Raw genomic sequence first — 12,500 nt, 5'->3', positions numbered from 1 at the left:
CTCCACCATCCGCCACCTGGGGGACGCGCCCCTACGCCGTATAGTCCCAGACCCGCTGTCATAGTCCTCAGAGTCAAGTCAGTGTCGTGCACCCAGATAAACAAAGATTTCGCAAAGCTGCCATTCACAGTCCGTCACATATTATCCCCGGTTCAGTTTAAAAAGTCTCTCAAAACACACCTCTTCTGATCTGCCTACTATCTTACTGTAGATGTGCTTCTTGAACTTGTACTGTGTGTGTGTGTGTGTGTGTGTGTGTGTGTGTGTGTGTGTGTGTGCCTGTTTATCTGTGTTTGCTTGTGCGTTTGCATTGGTGTGTGCACGTTTGTTTGTGTAGTATCAGTATCAGTATCAGTCGCTCAAGGAGGCATCACTGCATTCGGTCAAATCCATATACGCTACAGCACATCTGCAAGGCAGATGCCTGACCAGCAGCGTAACCCTACGCGCTTAGTCAGGCCTTGAGAAAAAAAATAATATATATATATATAAAATAAATAAATTTAAAATAGAAGAAGAAGAAGAAGAAGAAGAAGAAGAAAATAAATAAAATAAAATAAAATAATTAAAAAAAAAAAATAATAATAATAGTAGGGTATGTCATACTTCAATGCATATGTATGTACCCGGTATGTATGTACGTATGGTATGTTATGTTATGTATGTAGGTATGTATGTATAACTTACAATAAATACCATGAGCCCCCTATCTGAGAGGTGTGAGCATCAATCCGCATTACTATTCAAAAAAAAAAAAATTCTTACCTTTATTATCATCATAAGTATTGTCAATATTATCATTACTTACCCGTGTGAAAATTGGACGGTTGTCATTGGCATCTACCACTTCCACAATGATGGAGGCGGTGACCGTGCGCATCTGATAGTCCGAAGTGGCTTCTTTGATTGCACGGATCACAACCGAATGGACCAAGTCACCCGACTCAAAGTCTAGAGCCTTGTTCAGGTACACCACTCCTGCGGACAGATTTCAAAACACTGGTAACCCCCTTGACTGCCAGTCAGCGAGTCCATTTCAGTGCTGATTCTCTTCTTCTTTTTCTTCTTCATCATCATCATCTTCTCCCTTAACTCTGTGAAGAGCCATTGAGGCGCTACGCAGAAGAACGGATCTATAATCTGATAAATGACATGAGTGATGCATCCTTTCCACAACAGTCTTGCAAATGAGCCTCTCTCACACCCCCCCCCCCCCCGCCCCCCAACCCCCTTCTCCTTCATCCCCCCCACCCCTCCTCCGAAAATAGAGTATGGCTGCCTACATGGCAGGGTACATATACAAGATGAAGAAGAGCCTCTCTCACAGGTATTTCATTTGTCTGATCACTTTTATCTTCTTTTTTTTTCAGAGAGGTTATTTTAGTTTTCAGATTTTTTTTTTTTTTTTTTTTTTTTTTTTTTTCATCAAATAAAGTCATTTTTTTTCAAGGTACTCTCTCATTTTCCCTCCATGGTTTCAGCTGGCAGCATACCGTGGGAGAGATGTATCATGATGTTGAAATTTATCGCTAAAAGTCAACACGTTATTTCTGATTAATAAGTAGGTTGTCACTGGCCAGTGTCTGTGTGAATCAGAATCAGAATCAGAATCAGAATCGATTTTAATGTCAAATAAACCTGAACAAGGTTTATAAGACACGCATGCATGTGTGTGTGCACACACGCGCATGTATTATGGTTATTACTGTATGTTTGTGTGTGTGTGTGTGTGTGTGTGTGTGTGTGTGTGTGTGTTAAAAAGAAAAAGAAGAAAAAATAACACAAAAAAACAACAACAGTAGCATTTAGTAACATGACATCACCTGGGGGATCATAACTCAGCCTGAAATAGTTCTCAGGGTCAGTGCCAGCTACTTTCTCATACTGATTCACCACCGTTCTGTCAACAGGGTCTCGGGCTTGCAGGGTCTTGATCTCAGTTCCAACAGGAGAGGCCTCGGAGATAAGCAGTCTGTATTCCGGCCTGGCCTTGGTCCACGGGCGGTTGAAGTACAAGGCGGTTTCAGGACGTCCAGTGATGATGATGGAGACATAGGCTGCAACACAACAAATGATGGGTGTGCCCCCCATTCTTGGAAATACCAGTACAGTCATTCAATGAGCTGACTTTCATCAATTCTGAAAGGTACGTGACACTAACATATGAAACACAGGCAAAGTGAGAGAAAAAGAAGAGGCAGTTTAAATCACACACTGGGGAACTACTCGTCTCCTTCCCATCACACACCACCAACACAATATACATTCATCTCCTCCATTATGTCTTTTCTTGGAACACAGAATAACTTACTGAGAAATGTGTACATGCTCCCATCTTCCCATCTAACCCTTCTCACTCTCTAAAAAAAACAACAACAACAAAACCCACCTAATTTCCCGTTGAAGTCAGATGTTTTTTGTTGTTGATTTTTCATGTATTTTCCATTTTGACAAACTTGCTCTTTTTCTCCACCTTCTCAACCAAAAACTAATTAAATCTGTCTATTCGGCAGAGCCAGTGTCATGTTCAGGGAGGTGCTCTCAATACATTGGAAACGACCTTCTATACCACTTTACTTTAAAAAAATTTTTTTTTTTTTTAAATGTTATGTAAAAATCCCTGGGAGAACGAGTCCCACACAAACTAAAAAAACCACACTAGTGCAGGTCCCACACAAGCAGGAAAAAGGCATTAGTTCCACCAATGGGCGATTGACCCCTTAACTGCTGAACCTTGGAAATCTGGCTTAAATCTAAAGCACAGTTACTGTGTTTTTTGTGTGTGTGTACTTATCCATGACATAATTGAAACTGCTGATCAAAAGTGATGCAACCACAACAGGAAGTAGTACAAAAAGATCATGGTGATTCACATCCTAGACCTGTAAGGTCAGTCTTATTTCAGTGAGGTGACAGCCCTTCACTGATAAGCATATTCGTCAACAACAGTCAAGGGGTTAATTTTTTTTTTTTTTTTTTTTTATAAACCAAAGACAAAACACGTCATTCTTTATCATGAAGTTCACACCAGCAACTTACAAATGTCAGTCTGTACAGTGCCTGTAGCAGCATTTATGTCTTCAACCTTCACTTGGAAAGACATTTCTGCCACAAAGCTGCGGTCCAGACCGGGGCCGTTCATGGACAAGGAGATCTGACCAGTCAGTGGATCAATGTCAAAGACTTTCTGCAACACAGTAACCAAAACAGCAATAATAATGTCATCACATCACCACAGTGATCTGACCAGTCAGTGGATCGATATTAATGACTTTCTGCAATACACAACAGCAAATAACGATGTCATCAAATTGCTCAACACTCGGCTTATATCAGAGATTGACATTAGTTAGCTGTTGGGCCTAGAAGGCAAAGTTGTACTGGCTCTTAGTACTGCAGACTTGGGGGGTTAACTGGTCTTTGAGGACAATCCCAACACCGGCTGTCCTAAAGCCAACATGGCTGAGAGAGTGGGGGTGTAGCTTGAACAGGATACTCCACTATAATCAAATTCTAGCCCAGATAGTCAGGACAGCAGTTACTTCCTTTGCTGTTCTGACCGTTACAGTGAGAAATGACTGACTATCATATAAACATCACAAGCAACAGTCGTCACTGCTTCAACAGTCATGCCGTATCATGTCTACTTTTACACACCTTTTTTCTCCAATTAGGGGAGGACAAAATGCTTTGTAAGAGCATCAAAGATATACTGAACACACACAATGAACAAAAAATCAAAACAATGTTTATTTTAGTCAAACAGACAAAAATTAAAAAAAACAAAAACCAAAAAACAAAGCTTTTTTTTTCAAAAAGAACTACTAGATTTCTTCTTAATAACATACGCAATACTGTCTGTGCAACCCTGTCTGTGAGCACTAATAACCATTTACATTGTATGCACACAGCAGTGTTGTAATATGTCCAACATGTTCAAAATGGTTTGGTGGTAAAACAAATTCATGTGATGAATGAACCAGTGACAATGGCAAATGTCTTCAGGATAGTAACAGATAAAAAGAGAAAAAACACGCACAAAAAAACCCCACATACTACTGTAAAATGTTTGACTTGTAACTGCAGGATACAAAAGACAAAATCTTATTAACTCTTTCACCACCACAACCGACTTTTGTTGACTAGGCAGTACACCGCCATAGATGACTTTTGTTGACTAGACAGTGCACCACCATAGACGACTTTTGTTGACTAGACAGTGCACCACCATAGACGACTTTTGTTGACTAGACAGTGCACCACCATAGACGACTTTTGTTGACTAGACAGTGCACCACCATAGACGACTTTTGTTGACGAGACAGTGCACCACCATAGACGACTTTTGTTGACTAGACAGTGCACCGCCATAGACGACTTTTGTTGACTAGACTGTGCACCGCCATAGACGACTTTTGTTGACTAGACAGTGCACCACCATAGACGACTTTTGTTGACCAGACAGTGCACCACCATAGACGACTTTTGTTGACTAGACAGTGCACCGCCATAGACAACTTTTGTTGACTAGACAGTGCACCACCATAGACGACTTTTGTTGACTAGACAGTGCACCACCATAGACGACTTTTGTTGACTAGACAGTGCACCGCCATAGACGACTTTTGTTGACCAGACAGTGCACCACCATAGACGACTTTTGTTGACTAGACAGTGCACCACCATAGACGACTTTTGTTGACCAGACAGTGCACCGCCAAAGGCAACTTTTGTCGACATCGAGGGGTCATGTTGATAAGACTGTTTTTCACATTCTAACAAAGCTAGACAACTGCAGCCAGGTTCCCACCAACAGAACAATGACTAACCTTTGCCCCCTGACCCAGTTTGAAGTGAACAAGTCCATTGTGTTGTTTTGACATGAACCGAAGCCTAGTGACTGACAGCATCGTTTCTTAAATATTGGCGCTGGGGAGTGTTCTTCACACAGGAAATTGATGGCGAAAGAGTCAAGTTCATCACAGACAACCAGCCACAGTGGCAAAGTAGCTTGAGTCACAGACTGATGACACAGGTTTGAGCCCCAAAAGAAGTGTGGTTTTTTTGGCCAAGGGCCAGTTCATACCTAAAGCTCAGTGTACTACAGCTTCAGACAGGAATGCTGGGACCACACAGTTGAGAGTCATCCAATTCACCAATGTGTCTTTGGGAGGGTCACTCAAAATGTTCCCGTTTCCCTTGATTTGACGCCAGGACAGAGTTTGAAAGGGAGAACAAATCACAACCTGAATCATGTCCAAAACATAAACTGACACCATCAATCACCATCAAATGTAGAAGAATGATCCTCCATAACTCTGTGGTATTTAATGCCCTTCTCTAATGGTGACCACAGTGATAACGGCAGATTCACGGGGGACTGTCATATATATACGCAACATAATTTAATTTCTGCATCTTTATTTTTTCTCCTCAAAAATAAAAACTATATATAAGAAACAGGATTTGATTTGTATGTCATTACTTTTTCTCCTCACAAAATCAAAACTATACATAAGCAACATGATTTTACTTGTGTTCCATTCATTTTACTCCATCAACCTGTGATTCATCTCGAAATCTTTGAAAGCTACCACCGGAGTAACTCAGCAGCAGTGGAGGGTCTCCTCAGATGTATGGCCTCCTGGTGACCTAACACTGATAAGTTGCTGTGGGGTGCCAGGTATGGCTGTGTGTGGGGACTGTGGGGAATTAGGAATAAGCGGCATGGGAGTAATGCCATTGAATACTGTGCTGATGATGGGGCAGCAAAAAGACACAACAACAAAACAAACGAAAAAAAAAAAAAAAAAAAAAAAAAACAATAACAAAACTATGGAAACCACTAGCAGCTGTTCACTCACCGTCATATCGTATTCATTGCTGTTCTCCACTTCACTACCCGCCTTGTTCAGACCACTGAAGGAATTCAGCAGCAAAGAGTACCGAAGGTCGTGACCTGAATCTGGGTCAGTGGCCGTGACCTGCAGAACGGGGGAGCCCTTGGTAGTGGCTGAAACAGACAACATCATCTCAAGACCAAGACAGAAAACTAAACTAAAAAAATGAAAACAAAATGGTAGGGCAGGAGTGAATGGGGAGGAGAGGGGGCGGGGGGCGGGGGGGGGGGGAATGAAAGACAAAGAAAAAGATGAAAGACAGACAGAAATGGAAATGAAGAAAAGGAAAGAAAGGAGAGAAAAAGAACAGAAAAAGAAGACAGGGAAAGAGAAAATACAAAACAGAATTAAAACAAATACAGGAGATGAACACAGCAAAAGAATAATTACCAGTATAAACCCTAAGTACAACCACACACAAAGACAATTTAATCAAATATACCAAATTCTTCCCCATTTGATATGAACTAAAAAAATGCTGTTTGGATTTTCTGTTTACATAATTTGATAAGCATGTTGACTGAAAAAAAAAAAAAAAAAGAATCTCATTATATGTCGGCTGGGGTTTTCACCCCCACCCCACCCTCCACCAGACACTGAGTGGTGGCCTGGGTGCTAGTCTTTTGGATGGGAAAAATAAACTGAGGTCCCATAAGCAGCATGCACTTAACAAACATAAAAGAAACCAAAGCAATAAAAGAATAGACCCTGGCAAAATTTTAAGACGAATCTAATTTGATAGCAAAGAACAAAAAGACTTGCAGACAGAAAAAGAAGATAAAAAAAACAACAACATGGCGTTGCACTGTGACAATATATTCTTCCCAATGAGAGCAGCCCAAATTTCATACAGAGAAATCTGCTGTGACAAAAAGTAATAAAACACAGTACAGCAAAGTACAGCGCAGTACAGTGCAGTACAGTACAGTTAAGTATAGCACAGTACAGTACAGTCCAGTCCAGTACAATACAATAAAATTCACTATGGTACAGTTCAGCACAGTACAGAACAGTACAGTACAGTACAATACAATAAATCATATAGAACTTATTGTTACATTTCTAAGTCCCCTTCAGTAACCTTTCAGCTTATCAAATTAAATCAAATCAAACTGAAAATACTTTAATACTCTACTTGGGAAAATAATCTGTGCAATCACAGGTTCATTATAAACGCACACTTAATCTAATCAGGTACACCATAAATTAAAAAAATAAAAAAACATTTTTAAGATTAATTCTCATCAAACAAAAATCTACAATAACTATTCATCATCCAAAAGCAACACTCAGAAATCCTAACCACATGCATACCTTCGTCCAGAATTTTATTGTACAGTCGCTGAGAGAAGTCCGGAAGTTTGTTGTTGGCATCAGTGAGGGTGATCAGCATGGTTGCTGTGGCAGAGTGCTGTGGGCTTCCGCCATCTGTGGCAAGGATCTGTCAGAATAGTGAAGGATGCAAATGACTGTCAACATACAATCACACAGAAGTTAGTGTGCAATACACATGCATAAGATCAAACACGCACGTTAAAGATCCTTTAATCCATCTCAGTGTTCAGTGCATTATGGAAACAAGAACATACACAGCATGCACCCCCCTGAAAATGGAGTATGGCTGCCCACATGGCAGGGTAAATAAACAAAATGGTCATATACGTAAGATGTTACATGTCTGTATAGGTGTGTGTGTGTGTGTGTGTGTGTGTGTGTGTGTGTGTGTGTGACTGAAACCTGATTGAATGACACAAGAAACAAATGATGAGCGCCCAGTGGCAGCTGTCAGACAGCTCTACCCAGGTAGGCAGCCTGTTGTCCAAATGACCCCTGTTTGAAAAGTGCTTAAAGCTTGGTCTTCAATCAAGAATAGGTGCTATATAAGTGTCCATATCATCATCATCATTATTCTTTTTTTTTTCTTTTTTTTTTGCTGCCCCATCATCTGCACCGTTTCAGTGGCATTACTCCCACACTGCTCATTTAGATTCCCCCATACACGGCCACACCCGGGTTCGTCTGTCACAGTTCCAGCGTTGGCAGTCCAAAGGGAACCACCGATGTTAAGTCGCCAGGAGGCCACACACCAAAGGAGACCCTGCACTGCTGCTGAGTCACTTTGGTGGTGTTCAGTGGTGCCTGTTCTGATTTAAAGTACTTAGGACACCACCTATTCAGCCTCCTACTAACAACAATAATGGCTTAGTCACGGAGCCAGACTGAGTGAGTGTCCCTACCAGAGTGGAGACTGCCACCACGTCCCTCAAACAACAGCCCCCCCATGAATCTGCCGACACTGAAGACATTGACAGGACTCACCCCAAGCAAGGAAGTGGAGGGGTATTGAAACTGAGGTCACCATGAGAACAGGGCATGAAAGGCCACAGACTTTGATCTGAGACTGTTTTTCTGTTTATACTGATGATGATGGAGGAGGAGGAGGATGACGATAACAATGATGATGTTGCTATGGAGGTCCATTTTGGTTTGGGACTGCGTGACAAGGCTGCACTCTATGCTTCCTGTCATAATGATATCCTGGCATTAACCAAGTCCGAGAGATACAGACACTTGCAATGTTGGTCAGGTAATTAGAGCAACACACCAAAAGACACATCCTTGAAGTGGATGAGATTTGACTGTGTGGAAGCAGGAAGCTTGTGGCGTTTACAATGAAATGTTATACATACATAAATACACTTGCACCAAGTACCCCACACATGAATTAGCATGTGCGTGCACACACACACACACACACACACACACACACACAACCAGCAGAAGCCCAAGTAGCACATCAGTCAATAAGACAGTAGGCAGAATGGAAGAGCTCTGTTTTGAAAGACTTTCTAAAATGAAAAGGGGAATCAAATGAGGCGGACTGAGGAGGGCAGTTTGTTCCACACCACTGGGCCAAGACAGGGGAAGGAACGCTGACCTTGGGATGCTTTGCTTCTTCCTGGAACTGTCAGTACTCTAGAGTCAGCAGCCAAGTGTATGGATCTAGGAAGACAGGCTGAGAGCAAGTCAAAAGCTTATTTACTGAAAGCTTTTAGTTCCCCTCTGTGGCTATGATCTGTCAGAAATATAATGGATGCAAGTGACTGTCCGTCTGCAGTCAAAGCAGCGAAAAATCATCTGTTCATTTGAAAATGCTGTCAACATCTGTTCTCATTGTTTCTATTTCAATTTGCTTGAAAATATATCATTTCTGGGCATAAAGTTATAGTGCAAATGAAGTGTTAGCAAACCTATCTCTTTCCATGCAGCCTTGTTCTTTAAACTGTTTCCCAGGGAAACTGATAGGTAGAAAACTCATACTTGTTTTTCTGGTTGTGGTTATTTTGATGAAAAGCTAAAGAATCGCCGACACTAAGAATGCATGCGCCTGTATCATGCACACAAGCTTTTGTACATACATGCCTGCATCCATGTCAGTGTGTGTTGTTTTTTTTGTAGTTGTTTTTTGTTTGTTTGTTTGTGTGTGTGTGTGTGTGTGTGTGTGTGTGTGTGTTTATGTGTGTGTGTGTGTTTATATGTGTGTGTGTGTGTTTATGTGTGTGTGTGTGTGTGTGTGCATGCGTACATTTACAAGTGCATGTTTGTGTGTGTGTGTGTGTGTGTGTGTGTGTGTGTGCGTACATGCAGCCATTCAACTCATATCTATATTCAAATGCACATATACAAGTGCAGGAGTACTGTTTACCTGCACATTCAGATTCGGCATCACGTCATAGTCAAAGGTGGGAGTTCCAGAAATGTACACTTCCCCATTTTCCCGAACAAAAAAACTGTCTCGGCCTCCTGTTCCGATGCGGTAGGTGATTTTGCCGTTACTGCCGTAGTCATCATCAGTTGCGAACACTTGCAGCAAAAATGTGTCTGTGGAGAAAGAGCAAAAATAAATTCACTTCCCTCGAGCAACTGCCACTGCTCTTGGTTTTCATGCGTCAGATGGGTAAAGAGAGAAAAGGAAACCTAACAGCACCCGTATTATTAACCTGGAAACATCTGCTGGTCCAGACAGCATTAAAAATGATCCAGCAATTTGTAAAACTTTCGTCCAACCGCACGTACACACACAGCTTGTAAACTTTTGTCCACACACACAACCACACATACACCGCACTCACCACACACATACACACACATGCACACACACATGCATGTACACTCATACACACCCACACTTTTCTGAAAGTTTCAATTCTTTTCCTTTAAACATATGAATCTGTAAATAATTCTTTTATTCTAATACTTTTTCGCATTTTCACATCATCAACAGATATCATTACATGGCCTTTCTTTATTACCTGACACACCTAAGAAATCAATATCAAATCAAACCAACAAAAAACTGCAAGTTAGCCAACTGACTTGGAGGGATCGCTTCGGAGATGGTTTTCGTGTACAATGTGGGATTGAACTTGGGCATGTTGTTGTTTTCATCCTGAAACCAATCAGCAAAAACCAGTTAGTCAAATCAGTCAGTTTTTAAAACAGTCAGTCAATAAACTAGTCAGTTAATTAAAAGTCGGTCAAACCTGCAAATCATTCACATACCAGTCAGTTAATAACTCATCATTCACATACCAGTCAGCCAAACCAGTCAGTTAATAAACCAGTCAGTCAGATCAACCAGTCAATAAACCAGTCAGCCAATCCAGCCTGTCATTAATAAACCTGTCAGTCAATGAACCAGTTGGTAAACCAGTCAGTCAATAAGCCAATCAGTTAACAAACCTGTCAGTAAACCAGTCAATCAAAAAACCAGCCTGTTAATAAGCCAGTCAGTAAACCAGTTGCCAGTGAACCAGTCTCAATAAACCAGTCAGTCAAACCAAGCATTCAATGAAGCAGTCAGCTGGAACATTCGATCAAACCAGTTCGTCATACCGATCTGCATCAAGAGTGATGGCCTAGAGGTAACGCGTCCGCCTTGGAAGCAAGAGAGAATCTGAGCACGCTGGTTCGAATCACGGCTCAGCCACCGATATTTTCTCCCCCTCCACTGGACCTTGAGTGGTGGTCTGGACGCTAGTCATTCGGATGAGACGATAAACTGAGGTCCCGTGTGCAGCATATACTTAGCGCACATAAAAGAACCCACGGCAACAAAAAGGTTGTTCCTGGCAAAATCTGTAGAAAAATCCACTTCGATAGGAAAAACAAATAAAACTGCAGGCAGGAAAAAATACAAAAAAAATGGGTGGCGCTGTAGTGTAGCGACGCGCTCTCCCTGGCGAGAGCAGCCCGAATTTCACACAGAGAAATCTGTTGTGATAAAAAGAAATACAAATACAAATACAAACATCATGCTCTACTGTGCCTGCTGTGGTACAGTTCAAGACTATACTGTGCTGTACCATACTGTATTACACCATTACCATATAATCTACACACTGTACTGTAATGCACTGTACAGACTGTATAACTAGCACTTATTGCACTGTGCTGCACTGCACTGCACTGTACTGCACTGCACTGTGCTGTACTGCACTGTACTACACTTTACTATACAATACTTTAATGTACAAGTCTTACATCCAGATCAAATACCCCACATCTTCAGTTGTCTGAGTTTATTCTCATGAGGAATTATTGAAAGCTGACATAGTTGTTGCGTTTTTTTTGTTTTGTTTTGTTTTTTATCAAGAATTCCACAGGTAATATATTTTTTACCTCAGAAATGTAAATGTTTCCGTGTTAAAGGCGAGGCAAACAACAGGGGACAGAGAGAGAAAAAAACTGGGAAGAGAGGAATAAAGAAGCGGAAAGAATAAAAAGCAGTGGAGACACAACAACTGAGATACAGAGAGACAAACAGCCAAAGAGTCCAGCCAAAGAGTCCAGCCAAAGAGTGCAGGCCAATCCAGCCAAACCATTCCAGCCAAAGAGTGCAGGCCAATCCAGCCAAACCAATCCAGCCAAAGAGTGCAGGCCAGTCCAGCTAAACCAATCCAGCCAAAGAGTGCAGGCCAATCCAGCCAAACCAATCCAGCCAAAGAGCGCAGGCCAATCCAGCCAAACAGCGCAGGCCAATCCAGCCAAAGCAGCAGAAAAAAGACAAAAGGGCTTAACAGCTGAGTGATTAAAGCGTTGGACTTTCAATCTGACCGTTTCGGTTCAAATCTCGGTAATGGCACCTGGTGGGTAAAGGGGTGGACATTTTTCCAATCTCTCAGGTCAACAAATGTGCAGACCTGCTAATGCCTGAACCCCCTTTGTGTGTATACGCACGAAGAAGATCAAATACGCACATTAAAGACCGTGTAATCCATGTCAACGTTCAGTGGGTTTATGGAAACAAGAACAAACCCAGCATGCACACCCCTGAAAACGGAGTACGGCTGCCTACATGGAAGGGTAAATAAAATGGTCATACACGTAAAATCTTACTTGATTGTCTGAGCGTGTATGTGTGCATGACTCTGCCCAGGTTGGCAGCCTGTTGTGCGAGTTTTAAAGCAGTGTTTGGTCTCCGACCGAGGATAGGAGTTATATAAGTATCAATATCAAATCAAATAAAATCAAAGGCATGCTGATCAAAAGCACACAGTTCACTCACAAGGACTTGGACGACGATGATGGTCTGTGTGG

General features: G+C 41.7%; 1 protein-coding gene across 1 annotated transcript in view; it reads right to left on the bottom strand.

Annotated features, from left to right (window-relative positions):
- The window catches only part of LOC143289166 (cadherin-87A-like), a 77,749-nt gene that overhangs the window by 31,367 nt on the left and 33,882 nt on the right, over window positions 1-12,500 (bottom strand). Inside the window, exons 19-26 of the mRNA XM_076598092.1 lie at window positions 12,469-12,500; window positions 10,278-10,350; window positions 9,607-9,782; window positions 7,215-7,341; window positions 5,865-6,013; window positions 3,040-3,187; window positions 1,824-2,057; window positions 809-978 (exon numbers count right to left, since the gene is read on the bottom strand). The exon at window positions 12,469-12,500 is cut by the window's right edge and continues 47 nt beyond it. Of these exons, the coding sequence (XP_076454207.1) occupies window positions 809-978; window positions 1,824-2,057; window positions 3,040-3,187; window positions 5,865-6,013; window positions 7,215-7,341; window positions 9,607-9,782; window positions 10,278-10,350; window positions 12,469-12,500 (1,109 nt within the window). The remainder of the gene's footprint in view (window positions 1-808; window positions 979-1,823; window positions 2,058-3,039; window positions 3,188-5,864; window positions 6,014-7,214; window positions 7,342-9,606; window positions 9,783-10,277; window positions 10,351-12,468) is intronic.

The sequence above is a fragment of the Babylonia areolata genome, chromosome 1 (assembly GCF_041734735.1).
Source record: "Babylonia areolata isolate BAREFJ2019XMU chromosome 1, ASM4173473v1, whole genome shotgun sequence".
Classification (NCBI taxonomy): domain Eukaryota; kingdom Metazoa; phylum Mollusca; class Gastropoda; order Neogastropoda; family Buccinidae; genus Babylonia; species Babylonia areolata.
Note: the sequence above shows the minus strand (reverse complement) of the source record. Positions and strands in the feature narration are given on the sequence as shown.